The sequence below is a fragment of the Barbatula barbatula genome, assembly GCF_947034865.1.
Source record: "Barbatula barbatula genome assembly, chromosome: 12".
NCBI classification, from domain to species: Eukaryota; Metazoa; Chordata; class Actinopteri; order Cypriniformes; family Nemacheilidae; genus Barbatula; species Barbatula barbatula.
Genome location: NC_136775.1, coordinates 16,083,909 through 16,101,454, shown reverse-complemented (window position 1 = coordinate 16,101,454; position 17,546 = coordinate 16,083,909). Strand labels below are relative to the sequence as shown.

The 17,546-nt window shown below is 35.8% G+C and overlaps 1 protein-coding gene across 1 annotated transcript; it reads left to right on the top strand.

Annotated features, from left to right (window-relative positions):
* Nucleotides 1-6,623: 6,623 nt before the first annotated feature.
* On the top strand, nucleotides 6,624-14,858 carry LOC306901370 (uncharacterized protein). Its single transcript, XM_079469055.1, has 3 exons — nucleotides 6,624-6,719; nucleotides 10,660-10,781; nucleotides 12,440-14,858. Exons 2-3 carry the CDS (start codon nucleotides 10,715-10,717, stop codon nucleotides 13,861-13,863), a joined length of 1,491 nt encoding a protein of 496 aa, XP_079325181.1. The 5' UTR covers nucleotides 6,624-6,719; nucleotides 10,660-10,714; the 3' UTR covers nucleotides 13,864-14,858.
* The last annotated feature ends 2,688 nt before the right edge of the window (nucleotides 14,859-17,546 follow it).

Sequence of the window (17,546 nt, the reverse complement as noted above, 5' to 3'; positions counted from 1 at the left end):
GTGTCATGAACTGTGTCATAACTATGGTTTGCTATTCTTAAATAGCGATAAAAAATAAGCTTTTTCGAGGTCGCCTCGTATATTGCGCATGCGCACATGTTGGCAAGCGCCTCTCGAGAGCTTCGTCTTAGAGAATCTCAGTCTTTATTGGTTGACTATTGGCTCGTTTTACTGGAAGGCGGGACTTCCGTCGCTGGAGCGGCCATATTTGAGCGTTGCGTACCTCGCCATTCATTGTGATGGCAGTGGCGCATCTTGGTAATATGAACATCTTGGATTCGGGAACGAGGGATTCGAAAAACGCCTGTCCTGAAAGTTTGTGCTTCATTGAAGCATCTCCGATCCACAGGCTGTAATATGATTGAACGTTATGTGTATAACACTTTCAAAAAGTATAGTTTTCTGCTAATATGTGGTGTATATCAGGCTTGACGTGGGGCCTCCGTTGCTGTAACGTGTCTTCGACGCACATGACATCAAACTACTGCAACAGTGGTTCGAAAGCATACGCAGCAGTGTACTTGAGTCTTGGTTGAACGTCATCACACGCAGCTTGAGTCACGCAATACATGTAACCGCATAAACCGATCAAACCTACGACCTTGGCATTGCTAGTGCCATGCTCTTACCACTGAGCTAAAGGAAAGTTAAACTTTCTTTGGAAGTGGAAGTGGAAGTGGGACACACCTACAGTATCACTAAACACTAAACGCAAGACCAGCAGCAAAAACTGAACTTAGTCCAATGGTCCAGTCTCTGAATGCATATAAAGAGAATAAATACTTTTAAGAAATTAAACATACAGTAGTAGGCTAAACTCATCCAAAAGAGTGGAAAATTGATGGCTGTGTTACTGATAAAGGGAATAAAAAATACAAATAAATAAATAAAATATGACTGCCCTAAAATTTCAAAATTGAAATTTATTGAAAAAAGTCTAATAAAAATGTAAATATTGCTAGGAGACCAAGTTTGCCAAAGCGCTTTGTATTCTTGTGTTGATAATTATGATTTCAGTAATCCCAGACTTCGCTGCACTTCAGGCAGGGCTAAAAATAATTCAGGGCAGACTAAAAAAGTTTACCTTATTATTCAACATTCCTCTTATTTTTCTCAAATTTTCCAAATTCTGCAAGGGTATTGTAAATGTTTTACTTTAACTGTTCCTTAGATGTACAGCATGTATCTAAGATTCTGTTATAGGCTACTTTATGTTTGTGATATGGAAATGGTATTAGAATATCTAAAACATTCAAATGTAATCCATTATATTTAATGCATAGTTCTTTTGGATGCATTTCAGAATTGTTGAAGGATGAAAGTGATGAACTGAATGACGATAAGAAGAAACATCAGTGTCAGATACCATGGAATCTTGAAATGCTAGAAATGGCTTCTAATAGTTTACCAAAAAACAAGATTTTCTTTCCAAAAAGAAAGCAAAGAACACAAGCAGGCACGTCTTTCAACTGTCCTCAGTGTGGAAAGCGATTCAGACATAAATGTCAAAAAAGATTAATGAGAAAAATATAGCACCACGGTACAATAGCACCACTCGCTCCCTTAAAAGAGAAACACGTAAACTAGAGCACAAATGGAAAAAATCTCCGTAACCTGAAACCAACAAAAACAATGTTTTTGTTTAGCACAGTTGCTAAATTAACAAATAAACAGACATCAACTGACCTGTCTATTTCGCCGCACTTCGGTAGCAATGAATTCATGACATTTTTTACACAGACAATCGAAAATATTCACGACAAAATAGTAAAATCTCAACCTCCAGGTCTGTCCTATGAATTAGTACCAACCACCGCTCCAAAAGAAAGGCTACAGCATTTTTCACCTATAAAACAGGAAGATTTTATTAAACTTATTGCAACATCTAAACCTACAACTTGCTTATTAGACCCAATACCAACTAACTTATTAAAAGAGCTACTACCCGTTGCAATCTAGGCCATTTATAACATTATCAGCTCGTCAAATAATCTAGGCCATGTCCCAGGACCCTTTAAGATGGCCGTCATTAAGCCTCTAATCAAGAAACCAAACTTAGATCCAAATGAACTAGGAAACTATAGACCGATTTCAAATCTCCCATACCTGTCTAAAATACTAGAAAAAGTAGTGTGCACTCAGTTGCGCTCTTTCTTACCAAATAATGACATACACGAAAAATTTCAGTGAGGCTTTAGATCGCATCTTAGCACTGAAACTGCGCTCGTTAAAATTACAAACGACCTGCTTATAGCATCAGATAAAGGCAACATCTCACTCCTGGTCCTGCTTGACCTTAGTGCTGCGTTCGATACCATAGACCATAACATACTTCTAGATCGCTTACACAATTATACCGGTATTGAGGGACAGGCACTACAATGGTTCAGATCTCACTTGTCAGACAGACATCAATTTGTCCATTTACATGGGGAATCATCAAATCTAACGCAAGTAAATTATGGATTACCTCAGGGATCGGTTCTAAGACCTCTGCTGTTCTCCATATACATGCTGCCCCTCGGAAACATTATTAAAAAACATGGAATTAGCTTCCATTGCTATGCAGAGGATACTCAGCTATATATCTCATCAAGACCAGATGATTCCTCACAGCTATCCAAATTGGCAGAGTGCATTGAGGATATAAAACATTGGATGACCTGTAATTCCCTTCTTTTAAATTCTAATAAAACCGAAATATTACTTATCGGACCAAAGACACGCAAACCAAATATTTCGGATTATAAACTGCAAGTTGCAAATACAGTAAAAGATCTAGGCGTTAAATTAGACAGCAACCTGTCATTTCGAAATCACATCTCAAATGTCACAAAACAGCCTTTTTCCATAAGAAATGTTGCCAAATTACGAAATATTCTGTGTTGCTGACGCGGTGTTTATTTGTGCATTTATGACCTCAAGACTTGACTACTGTAATGCGCTACTTAGTGGTTGTCCTGATTCATCAATAAACAAACTCCAGTTAGTTCAGAACGCAGCTGCCAGAGTTTTAACCAGGTCTAAAAAATACGATACTCATCGAGGATCAGACACACTCACCCAATTTAAATCTAGATTAAAGACACATCTTTTCAGCCAAGCATTCACTTAATGCAACATATACTAAATAAACGAGAGACTGCTGACATTAGATATTATTTAGTTTATATAACAAGTCAAACTATTAATGTACTGTGTTTTCCCTTTTTTGTGTTTTTAATTTCCCCTGTAAAGCTGCTTTGGAACAATGCACATTGTGAAAAGGGCTATATAAATAAAATTGAATTGAATTTAATAAATGTCATTTTGAGGACCACATGAGAATTCACACTGGAGAACGTCCATACACATGTCCTCAGTGTGGAAAGAGGTTCAAAGACAAACAGAACTTTGTGGTGCATGAGGAGGCACTGGAGAGCGACCATATACATATCGTCAGTGTGGGTAGAGTTTCACACAGAAATCAACTCTTGAAGTACAGTTTTCAGTGTGGAAAGGGTTTTAAACATACACATCATCTTGAGGGGCACACGAGAATTTATACTGGAGAAGACAAGTAAGCATGTTCATTTTTATATTGACAATGTTTACTCTTGCATCATCTGTAATACTTATTTGCTTGAAATGTTTATGCAATGCTAAAACACAACCGTCTGTTGCTTCTATTCCTGGATTTATCATGCATCAAATGACCCTTTTTCCAGTTTTGTTTGTTTAGTCCTATTAAAGGGATCGTTCACCCCAAAATGAAAATCCTTAGCTGAATCCGAAATACTACAAAGTAGTGCGAAACCTCGTTGTTCATAAAACAGTAGACGATTAGGACGTGCATACTAATGCTGCGTCCGAATACGACACTATGTAGTAAGAGAAAAGGTAAGAAATTCCCGGATGGCGTACTGGTTACGCCCAGAATCTGAAGCACTCACCGATGTATCTTGAGATGCTTCTATGTCCCATGAGCCCTCGGGACAGAATACCACCGCAAAGCAGTCTAAGCCGCGCCTACGATAAAACATGTTGTTAATTATTGTAAGGCTAATATAAAATTATTATTAAATGTAAAACATTAATATTTTAGCAGTTATTTACGCTTTTTTCATGTATATTTGCCCTTTATAATATTAAATATTGCTTAAATATTTTTTTTAACTCGCAGACATAACTAAATACATGATAATTATTCACAAGGTCATTTTAATCAGGTGCGGTTTAACGGATACACTTTGGCGCGATTCAACTTTCTGATCACCTTTCATAAACCAATAATTACAAAACACAAATAAATCCTGAACCAATGAATTACCAAAATCGAATTACTTATTTATTCAAACGAAAAATTTAGAGACCTGTAAAAATGGTGTAGTTTTATGGATAATTAAGGAAAAGAACAGATGAGGCGGAATTAAAAGTTAAACGAGAGCATGGTCAGATAACATTTGGATAACTTCCATGTTAAAACATACTTCGCACATATAAAAAACACCACAGAAGAGATTTTCTCAGGTTATTTTTTATAATACAATAGAATGCATATTAGAGCAATGTATCTTGAGAGACATCAACCAACAGGCAGAATACAGACAAAAAAATAATTAGCAGCAGTTTACAATCAATGTCCCGATTCGTGGGCTATTTTTTTATTAATAACATAATCACGTTTACATACAAAAAAGGCATTGAATAAACAATATTAACAATTTACAATTCTCAAAAATTGGCAATTACAATATGTAAGAATTAGTTTTACATTAAGTGTACAATCATGAATAGCAATAACAAAAAAGAAAATTAGTGAAAACATTTATAGAAGGTAACTTCTTACAAGCATCAGCAACGAGTTATAGGGCACATTGCTTTTACATTTGAAAATGCATCAAGAGAGGCAGCAAGCATTTTAAGTTCATTAGAAAAATGAGAAAAGGATGGGGATTCGCCGGATCGCATTCATACTACACACATTCAGGGAAAACTGTATTTACTTAACTGAAATTAAGTACCTACTCGTTGAGTATGCATTCATTTCCGATTTATCCATTTACTCACCCTCAGGTTGTTCCATACCTGTGTAAATGTCTTTGTTCTGCTGAACAGAAAGGAAGATATTTGGAAGAATGTCAGTAACCAGACAGAAAAAAGCAAAGCTGCGTACTCTGGAGGTGTCATTTGAAGCCTGCTACGTCATCAAGGCTGTCTCGTTCCATAAAAGCAGGTAGGACACTCCGTATGCACCCTTCTAATGCGACCTTTCACGAGAGTTAGGTGGACACGAGGTGTATCCTTCGTTGTTAGAGATAACCCACAATTCTTTGCGTCGGCCAACGTCGGTGATGTGAATAAACGGCAGCCGCTGCACCATGTAATTAAAATGTCAACAGTTTACATATTTGTGTCACGTTTTTTTAATATTAGCAGGCAGATGTAGTAAATAGATTTAAGTGTTTAGTGATTTTAAACGTTTTAAAACAGCAAGGCAAAATGGTTCATTTGTTTAACCCTTTTGGTATTGTTTAGGGTAGAAGTAATTAACTCTTACATCTTCAAATCGTGTAGAGATCATTTTAATGAATTTGACAGGTGTGCAAATGCCACGTGTTGTCATAGCAACGTCAATCAATTTCTCTCTTGAAGTGCGTGCACACGTAGACAGCGCAAAGCTACAAGCAAGTTGTCTGTCGCGTCTTTTTTGCATCTTATATACGTTACTGTAAAATACAAGGTTATGTCAAAAACACACGAAAACAGCCCGTTATGTCTTATGTGAATGAAAAAGTCGAATATGTATTAAAGTGACTGTTTTTGGGGTACTGTGAGGGGACTCCAAAGTAAGTTTTGCCTAGGGCCTCAAAATGTTTAGAACCGGCCCTACAGCATTCACAAAGTCCGAATTTACCAAGAGAACAAATATAATATTTCTATATATTAACATTATTTAACCCTATTATTACGTTATTAAACTACGTTATTTGTTGTTATTCAACAACATTGTGAGATCATTTTGACCACAAATATTTAAACATTTGAACAAAACCAAAAGTTTTTATGTGTTTTCATTTAAACACAATTTACCTTTCCAAGACCTTTCATATTTTTCATATACATTTCTTTTTATATTAAACTTGTATTGTTGGCTTAGAACAACAGCATTTTGTTGCACATTGATTCACTAGACATTAAGGGAAACATTTATTACATTTGAGGCAGTTTCACCAATTAGAACAGTTTTTACATACTATTTGAAAAAGAATAAGACCATAATAATAAAAGGACTTATTAATCAGAACACAGTATGTATATTTATTCTTTTTTGTACAATATTTTTCCAAAGAGAAAATAATGCATTTAAGCTATTTTTTACTTCTCTACTGTATGTGCCTGTTTGTGGTTTCCTGATGGCAATTAAAAAATTATAATAAGAGATTTGAGGTATCAAAATATAAAATATCAAAATGTATTAATTATCATAATGTTTTAAAGTAACGTGGATGAATTAAAACAGGCATTACGTGCTGTAATCCTAAATATAAATTATTTTGAAGAGTAAACAAAGAAAATTTTAATAAAAAATGCTAAGGGCTACATTGCCTGATGTGACCTTTATTTTGACAACGGAAGTCTTAAGTTATCAGTGGTCTACGTCACAGATCTAGCGTCCTACATGTGTTTACATTATATTTGTACCTACTTCATTTCGAGCACGCGTCGAACCTAAGCCTGTAAGTATATGTATTACATTTTTAAAAGTATAGTTTTGTGTTAGTACGTTGTGTAACGTTTGTAAGCTAAAATGTTTCATCAGCCAGTAACGTTAATGTTAGCATTGTTTTGGTGAAGAGTGTTTACCGTTTATCTTGTGGGCTCAGTTCGCTAACATTGTGCAACACTGTGTCGAATAATGTAGAGGGTCTGTCGTTTTTTTATAACTTCTTGATAAAAAATATGTCTAGATTTCTTTTATAAGCATTAACGTTAATGATTCATCAGTCAGTTTAAGTTACGCATTTAACGTTGTTTTGCTTTGCTGTCTTTACTGTATAGATGTTGGCCCGTTCGCATAAATGTTCATCATTAACTTTAGAACACAAATTGATCCCATTTTGAACCTTACAGTGTCTCAGTGTACTCAGGACCGTAGCCAGACTTGTGGAAGAAGTGGTGGACTTTTTTGTCGTTTCCCCCACATTTGTAATATAATTATAACTATTTAGTGTGAATTTAACTGAAAAAAGGTTAAAGGTGAACAGAGAGCTTACATATCAGTTATATAAAGCTTGAAGCATCGGGATCAGTATCGGCTGCCAAAATCCTGATCGGAGCATCCCTAGTAGTTAACCTGGACAGTTTTAACACATGAATCCTCATGACTCCAGTATTGGCTAAGGTTAGCCCTTTCATTCCCTTAACCATGGTTCCCTTTTCGAGAACGGTCTCTAGACATTGCGGAATGCTCCGCTATGGGAACTCCTCTCCACACTCCTGAATAGGGCTGTGATGGTGGCTGTGACAACCAAGAGTACAGTTTGGATGAGGGGGCGGTGCGACACATTAGGCGGATTGATGGCTGCATCCGAAACCGCCTACTTCCATATTATAGAGGGAGGCGAAAATGAATACTCATGAATAGTATGTCCGAAACCTCCGTATTAAAAAAACGGTAGGCGAGAAGTATCGGATGGTGTACTTCTTCTGCAGAGATTCGTGAGTGTGGATCGGAATGGACATTTATCTATCCCATGATGCCACAGGAGCTGAGCAACGGACAGATTTCAATTGTATGTTTTTAATGTAGGTAGGGCTGGGCGATAAATCGATTTTATCGATTAACTCGAATTTTACGTTTAGGGCGATTTTTTTAAAATGAAAATCGGTTTTCTCTTTAACTTCTACGAGCGACGCTCCCGAGTGTTCACACCAAATGCGAGTTGCGCGAATAAAACAAGCTATTCGCCAGTAGTTGGAACATTTTGAGTTTACTCGCTTCATTCACGCGTGTAATTCGCGCCATTCGTGAGTGAAATACACGTCATGGGAGGGGCTTCTGGCTAGCGGCTCTCGTCTAATTGCGACATGGATTTTGTTGAGAGGGTAGCGGAACACCCAGACGCTGATCCACTTCAGTGGCGGAAGCGTCACGAACCAAACTACCCAAGGCTCAGTAATCTGGCCAAATGACACTTGGCTGTCCCTGCTACAAGTGCCCCATCAGATAGGCTTTTCAGTGTGGGAGAGGGCATTGTTACATGTAACCGGGCATGTCTCAAACCAGAGGTAGTAGACAGGCTTGTCTTCCTGGCTAAAAATGTGTAAATGAAGAATGTTGAAACTAAAGTAATGGATGCAGATGTTTCATTTTGTTTACAATTTCAGGGATTCAGGAAAACCGTTTAAAGTTTTGTTTGCACTTTACGAATACCATGGCTGTATGTATTTTTGTACAATCTAATTTAGTCATTTTTACCACATTTATTTGACCAAAAAGGGACACACAATTAAATTATTTATTTATATTTTAAGTTATTTTGAAGGTGCATTGTGTCACTGTAAGTTTGAGGTTATTAGAAAACTGATAAGATATATTTTCACTGTTTACAACGGCAGGGCCTGCCATCTCGTTTACAAACATGTTTTAAGGCTTGTTTCCTGTTACACTTATCCCCCAATGGGCAATTTAGATTAAACTGCATAAAGGAAAATCAGAACAAAATAAAGAGTACATTTGTTTTGAGCAAGCTCTTTGTCAGTTGTAGTTTGTTTTTAAATAGAAAAAATAAATCGATTAAAATCGAAAATCGGGTTTGGTGTGAAAAAAATCGGAGATTTCTTTTTTAAGCCATATCGCCCAGCCCTAAATGTAGGTGTCAATAAAGGAATTTCTCGTGACTAAAAATGTTTTTATCAAGGTTGTTGTTAATACGTCATAGGTCAAAGAGCATACGGGTCACATGACCATAAAACATTGCGTACACAGTATGACCGAAATGTATTTATCCCACTCATACTGTATAGAACGTACTGTTTTAACGGCCGATAGGTAATTCATTATTCCAATTCAGTACGTACTGTCACAGTATGCAAAACTTCAGTTTTTGGCTCAATATGTTATGATGCACAAATAAAGAGATGCAAAATGTAAATAGTTGTGGTCGTTTATTATATTAAATTGTGTTACAGTACCAACATTTTAGTAGTCGGTACCAATACCAGTAAAATTCCATGGTTCTCTGTACCAATTTCGGTACCAAAGCAAAACCCCAGTAGATGCTAATTGAAACTCTATTTTATTAATAAAACTCATTGTTAATATGAATGTATAAAAAGCAATGCCATTTTGTACACATGAAGTACAAGTTAATTGTTGCCGAAACTGTTGCTCACTGGGGTCTTTCATGCTGATGAACATAATCCTCCGTTTGCTGCTGTAAAGACAAATAGAATAAACTTCAGTAAGGCACTGACTGAACATGCATGCATATGCGATATTAGAATTTGCACAAGATGACTTACATTAGATATCTAAATATATGAAAATAATACATGCAAAAGATCGATTTTTCTTTAGTTTAAATTTGGCTTTTTAAATCTAATATCTTATATTTTTTCTGACTTAATGATTTTAACAACATACACAATTCTAGTCATGCATCTATTTTTTTCCAGCACATAGATTTCAGATATATAAAATAAGTACTGTAAACCCCATCATGTCGGAGCACAAATGAAGATATTTAGGTGACAGATTTCCAGGCCTCCTCATAGACATCATGGTGTCAGTTTTTGCCAAGGTCCAGAAAAGTACTAAAGACATCATTCAATAACAACTGGAAGAGATTCCACATTTGCTCACGCTGTCTTGAAAACTGGTTGCAAAACGCGATTTGGTGGCAGTCTGGAGCCCTGATATAATTGTTTTTAATGTTTTGACAGATGGCCATCTAGCAAACTAATATAACCCCCCCTCGCCCCGCCTCACAATGTCATTGTAGTCTATGAAGCTGCCACGGACCAAGGCGGAAAGCAAAACAAATAATTGTCACAATTATTAGCAATACGCTTGTAGATTATGCTCTTATCTTACATCACAAGTCTATTATAATTTTGAGTTGTTTTTCTAAGGACAAGATGGTAGGATGTGGCCTAGGTGATGGGAAACTTTGTTTTTTGTTTGTGTTCTACAAAATGGTAGTTCAGTTGTGAGGTCCAGTTACGAGCGTGGCTCTAAAACAGTATTGGCTACTTTTTACTTGAGTACATTTTAGAGCCCATACTTCAAGTAAACAAGTTTATTCAGAACTTCAACTTATACTAGAGTACTTTTAAACATGAGTATCTGTACCTTTACCTAAGTAAAGGATGTGTGTACTTTTGCTTTCTCGGATTGAAATGAATGTAGCTCTGTCAATCGCTGCCAGTCGCTGGCACATGACAAGCAAAGATCACAACAGAAAAGACAACGAGTATGAGTTTTAGATCATGATACCACAGGCTAGGCACAAGAACCAAAGCTATGCTCAAAACACGGGGTGTTACAACAAGTTAGAAAAAATACCAAGTAGGAAGACAAGACCATATCTGTTTTATAAATCCTACATTTGTACAATAAACAAATGTGAACACATTCGCTCAAAGTTGTTAATATGTAAATGTTTTTTTTGGCAGGTCTGTTCTACATACAACAGGCATGTTCAGTGTAACAGTTTTGTAAAAAATTAGAATGTCAAAAAGGAGGAGTGATCCAGACCCATGCAGAATGCAACAGGAAGATATTGAGGAACAAAGAGGTTGGTGTCCATTCTTGATTCTTCAGTAATGATTGTGAAGGCCGTTCATGAGGTTTTGCTGTTTAAATTTAGATCAGTTAAGTAAAAAAAATATACCTACAGTTGAGGCCAAAAGTTTACATCGCCTTGCAGAATCTGGAAAATGCTGTAAAGTTGGGAACAATAATGGGAATTTTGTAAATGAAGGTTTCTTTTTATTTAGTCCTGCCCTGAACAAGTTATTGCACAAATAAAAAGTTAACAATGTTCACACTAAAGAATAGTAACTGAATTTCTCAAAATAGCTCGGGTCAACATTTTGAATCCTCCTGATTATTGATGTTACCTGAACAATCAAGTTTGTTTGTTTAGTCATTGTAGTTTAAGTTTTTTTTGCTTGCCCTGGTCCTCCAGAATATTAGCTTTTTCAGCATTTCTGTATATTTGACTCTGTATGATGTTGAGATTCATCTTTTTACATTGAGGACGATCAAGAGACTCATATACAACATTACAATAGATAGAATTCAGTGATGGTCATGAAGGCAACACAAATAATTTGAATTCTGCATGAGGGATTAGTCAGTAGTAATAGTGGACACAAAACACTATTCTGTAGTGCACAGTAAACAGGGCTACATACTACAAACCTATATTAAAGACAAAGAATGTTGAAAGAAAATGAAACACAGAAAATAAATAAATATACGTATAATTAAATATCAAGTTAATAGGTGTATATAACAAACAGAGACTTAGAGTACTGCAGTGGGACGTCAAAACTAAATCACAACCTATGCTTCATTGATTTAACTTCACATAGATGCAGAAGCTTGTTGAATTAGCAATTTACAGCAATAACAACAGTTTTAAACAGCGTTTAAATTCAGAAATACGTAAGAAACTTAATCTGCACGCAGCTTGTCGGAAGAGAGAGAGAAACTCACAAGCGTCTGTCTGCTCCTGGTCTGTGTTTGAGCTGCCCATCACGTGCCTGAGTTACATTAACCAATGATAAATAAACAATAATTCTTACAACTATATTAAAATTGCACATAGGCTGAGATGTATTCCGTATATATTAATCAAGTATTAAACATTTGAAATTGTATTTAAAACATGAAATCTAAATAATAAATTAGTTTTTAATTTCCTGTTAGAGACCGGGGTCTCTTCATGTATCTCGAGTGGTACATGAACCACCGTTTGAGAACCTCTGTTATGTAAGGAATAATGTACAGTCAGCCACTTGTTATCGCAGAAATAAGACCAACAAACGACCAAGAAGCGACGTTCAAATGTCACAAACAATTTGGTTTAATAATTTGTAAATATAATGTCGTATATGTTATTAAAAGACATATTTATATATTTTATTTTTACTTTATTTATATATATTTATAATTTTGTAATATTAAACTGCACCTGTCAAAATGAATTGCAGCATCTGGGTTACTGTGTGTTATTTGTTTTGAGCGGTTGTTATCTGGAAATAACGAAACCTGCAAATGTCGCGATTGGCCAATCAGAATCAAGCATTCCAATGAGTCGTGTAATTAAGAAGTTCTGTATATCCCATATCTAAGATTTTGTTATTATATGGATATGACAGAAGTAAATCTAAAACATCCAAATGTAATCTATAAAATTAAATGCATTGTTGTTTTTATGCATTTCAGATTTGTGGGAGGATGAAAGTGATGAACTTAATGAGGATAAGAAGAAACATCAGTGTCAGAAACCTCTGAATCCTGAAATGCTAGAAATGGCTTCTAATAGTTTACCAAAAAACAAGATTTTCTTTCCAAAAAGAAAGCAAAGAACACAAGCAGGCACGTCTTTCAACTGTCCTCAGTGTGGAAAGAGTTTTAAACATAAACATCATCTTGAGGGACACACGAGAATTCACACTGGAGAACGTCCATACACATGTCCTCAGTGTGGAAAGAGTTTCATACACAAACATCATCTTGTGGTGCACATAAAAATTCACACTGGAGAGCAGCCACACTCATGTCCTCAGTGTGGAAAGAGTTTTATACGAAAATCAAGTCTTCAAGGGCACATGAGAATTCACACTGAAGAACGACCATACACATGTCCTCAGTGTGGAAAGTGTGTCAAACACAAATGGACGCTTGACAATCACATGAAAATTCACACTGGAGAGCGCCCATATACATGTCTTCGTTGTGGAAAAAGTTTTAGACTAAAAAGCTGTCTTGAAGTACACATGAAAATTCACACTGAAGAGCGTCCATACACGTGTCCTCAGTGTGGAAAGAGTTTCAAACACAAACAGAATCTTGGGGTGCACATGAGAATTCACAGTGGAGAGCAGCCATACTCATGTCCTCAGTGTGGAAAGAGTTTTAAACACAAAACTACTCTCGAGAACCACATCAGAATTCACACTGAAGAGCGCCCATACGCATGTCTTCAGTGTGAAAAGAATTTCGAACGGAAATCAAGTCTTGAGGCACATCAGAGAATTCACACTGAAGAACGTCCATACACATGTCCTCAGTGTGAAAAGAGTTTCACACACAAACAGAATCTTGTGGTGCACATAAAAATTCACACTGGAGAGCAGCCACACTCATGTCCTCAGTGTGGAAAGAGTTTTATACGAAAATCAAGTCTTCAAGGGCACATGAGAATTCACACTGGAGAACTTCCATATTCATGTCCACAGTGTGGAAAGGGATTTGTACAGAAATCAAATCTTGAGGCACATAAGAGAATTCACACTGGACAACACCCTTACACATGTCCTCAGTGTGAAAAGAGTTTCATACAAAACTCTAATCTTAAAATACATATGAAAATTCACACCGGAGAGCATCCGTATTCATGTATTCAGTGTGGAAAGGGATTTGTTCAGAAATCAAGTCTTGAGGCACATATGAGAATTCACACTGGAGTGCGCCCGTTCACATGTCCTCAGTGTGGAAAGAGTTTTAAACATAAACATCATCTTGAGGGGCATACGAAAATTCACACTGGAGAACGTCCATACACATGTCCTCAGTGTGGAAAGAGTTTCATACAAAAATCAAGTCTTGACTGGCACACGAGAAATCACACTGGAGAACGCACATAAGCATGTTGGAAAGGGATTCCAACAGGCACTTTCAAAGAGACCCTGTGACTTGAGACTTTTATTATGACATTTATTATGAACTGAAACCTGCACTTCATCACATATACATTTATTACATACATTTCTGTGTATGTGCAAAAATATCATTTAAAAGTAGAATGTTAATATTTCCATATGTGTATTCGTATGTCTTTTGATGACGTGTTGTTCTATTAATATAAGTGTAAAAATCAATGTTGACAAAATGTTTTATTTGATCTATTTAACCAGGAAAACCTCTCTGAGATAAACATTCTCTTTCACATGAGTGTTCTGGTCAAGATGAGCAGCAGTACAATCATTTTCTAACACAAAATTACAAAACAATCAACACATCACAAAACTTCACACAAAAAACAAATATTACTTAGGAGATTGTATTTAAATTTACATATGTATTTTCGAACAATAAATGACAAAGAAACTTCAAGTAATGTACTGAATTAAACTTCTGTTTTCATAGAACACACCTACTGTAAAATATTTTCATAATCCATGCCCATTGTATAATATTTTCTCAATATTGTATTCTGTATTTATTCTAACTGTATATCCTGCACTTGCTAATTGCACTTCTGGTTAGACCTAAACTACATTTCGTTATGTGTAATGACAATAAAGTTGAATCTAATCTAAACATGCAATTTTCAAGTAAAAAGACAAAATAGTATTTGTAAAACATACTTGAATAATGTTTCCATTATTTACAAGATCAAAAAATCACTTTTTACAGTGCACAGATTCTGAGAGTGTCAACTTCAAAGAGTGTTCCTCTTATAGTTCTGCTTGCAGTTCAGGAAAATGTTCCTCTAGTTGTAGGCGTTGTACTCCACCTGTGAAAGGCTTTGTGAGCTTTTTATGAAGCGTTACATTTGAATTGTTTTTGTGCACGATTCACAAATGCACAGAAATCGATTCACAGATGTGCAGAAAGTAATCTTCAAATAAATGCCATTAAAATACGTGTGTAAATATTTTTTATTTGCAAATCTCATTGTAATTATTTGTGAATACCATTTCTTTTTGTGGAACTCTACATTTATTTGCGGATCATAGTTTATTTATTTAGAATAATGCAAAAATTCTGACCCCATATGTAAGACACAGTCTTTGGTTGGCTTCCCAAGATTTTTCCTCAATAGTTTCATTTCAGTAGTTTTTTTGTCTTATGACTAGGGCTGCACGATTTGAGGAAAATGTCACATTCTGATTATTGAGGTAAAAATTGCGATTACGATAAACTGTGTATAATCAGTCAACTTGGTTGCAATCAAGGAAAATGCACAAACAGATAACTGAAAATGCTGAAATTAGTATTTCTCAACTGAGAACTAGAATTGCACAATGTTTTCAAATTAAAATACAATTTTATAAAATTAAATAACAGTAACATCTTTGCATTACTGAATTAAATTAACTTGCATACAGTACAGGTAAATTAAACAAATAGAACATAAATACGGATGTACACATTTTTAGGAAAATAATCCCAACAAACTGACATTTAAGCAGGATGTAACATATACTATATGAACTCTTTTGAAAAATAAACTGGATATAAATGTGTGGTTCACTCTGTACAATTTAAACAATAATCTTTGTTGTTACTTTAAATGGTTGTTACTCAATCAACTGGTTGAATCGTCTTTCTAAAACTATTTAGTAGGCCTACTTTATTATTTACAACTTTAGTTTAGCAAATTCTGCACAGTACTTCTCTCTGCTCAGTGTCTGATATCCTGAAAGAACAATATCGCCAAATAACAGAGGTAGAATTTTTCCTAGTTTAGTGTCGGTCTGTTCTGCATCCATATTCTCGCGTCTCCACACTGCGCCCTGCAAGTCACATGACCAATCACACGCGCCACCGCCACACAAGACGACTCGTTTTTTTTCTCGCATAGAAAATGGGCAAATAGCTCTTAAAATCGATGTCTTGTCACGTCCAGGAATGCACTTGTTTCTTTAATATAATCGCAATTGCCGTCATGTAATTGCATAGCCTGACATCACGATTGCGATATGATTAATCGTGCAGTACTACTTATGATTACGTAAATAATACCTGCATTGAAATGTTCTTCTAGGAGCATCTATTAACACACATCCTTTGAAATTAAGATGGAAGAGTTGAAAATTGATCACAGTATAAACCGGTCAACAAGTCAAGCCCTTTAATGGCACAAAGGGAAATATTTTGGACATGTCTGATGAGCAGAAGTTTGGCCTGAATCGTTCTTTGTCAGTGGGTTTGTTATGTGTGACGTCATTGATGCACCATTTTGAAGGTGTCGTTGCATTGAGCAGTGAACTTAAAGGTGCATATTGTATAGTGGATTTGCAACAATGACGATGGCCATCACAGTTCAAAAAGATGTCGTAGGCTGCAACAGCGTGTCTTATAAATACTTCCAGCAGAGACACAATAGGACCCGCTTTTAGTAGAGATACTCATCGATATCTATGGAGATACTTTCCAGCAGAGAGACGTTGAAGAGAAATATCGTCTTAAAATCACCACCAAGGAGGTTCCTTTGATTCATGTTGCTTTGATTCCATGGATCACTAACTAACTTTCTTTTTGTTTGAACCAAGATATGTTGTTGTAATATTAGCTGTGTGATGGAGCAGTTTTGAGTGTCATTGTTTTTCTGGAATCGCTTTAATACTGTACTCGTCCAGATACTGGAGAGCGAGAGTGCGTTTAACTCTTTTGCTCAATGATGAATAAATGTACAGTTAATCCTCGGGTCACATGCATTCCGAACCGTAGAGCACGATCCGTACGGATCATCTGCGATCTGTTTCAATACTATACTGCAGGGGAGAGGAAATGGAAATGCGCGTTGTAGAGTTGTTTGTCCATTAAGGGCTGCTGTACAAAATATGCCGGCGAATCCAATGTACAGCGGGGAAAATAAGTATTTGACACATCAGGATTTTTATCAGTAAGGGGATTTCTAAGTGGGCTATTGACACAAAATTTCCACCAGATGTAGCCCTCAAGCCAAATATTGAATTCATACAAAGAAATCAGAACATTTAAGTATACAAGTCGAGTCATAATAAATAAAGTGAAATCACACACTTCACTCAGTTTGTCTCCAAAATGAGAGAAATTATTCAAAAATCATGTTTTTTGGTTGTACATTCCAATTACTAGTGATCAAACTGCAGGTGGTTTGTTATTATTTAAGCCATAATAACTAAAAAATACAGCTAACTAACAGTTATCTCATTTTGGAACTTTTCAAATGTATTATACTACAATCTTATACAACTACAAATAAAATATTTTTAATTAACTTGCTCAAAGTTATTAATATGTAAATGTTGTTTTGGCAGGTCTGTTTTACATACAACAGAGATGTTCAGTTTTGTAAAAAATGTTAATGTAAAAAAGGAGGAGTGATCCAGACCCATGCAGAATGCAACAGGAAGATATTGAGGAACAAAGAGCTTGGTGTCCATTCTTGATTCTTCAGTAATGATTGGTAAGGCCGTTCATGAGGTTTTGCTGTTTAAATTTAAGTAAAAAAATCCATGGAAAAATATACCTACAGTTGAGGCCAAAAGTTTACATCGCCCTTGCAGAATCTGGAAAATGCTGTAAAGATTCCTGTAGCTCAGTGGTGAGAGCATTG

Excerpts from the sequence above, each read along its gene's own strand:
- LOC306901370 (XM_079469055.1), top strand. The coding sequence starts at position 10,715 with ATGTCAAAAAGGAGGAGTGATCCAGACCCATGCAGAATGCAACAGGAA. Across the intron at positions 10,782-12,439 it reads AGATATTGAGGAACAAAGAG|ATTTGTGGGAGGATGAAAGT; the intron begins GTTGGTGTCCAT and ends TATGCATTTCAG.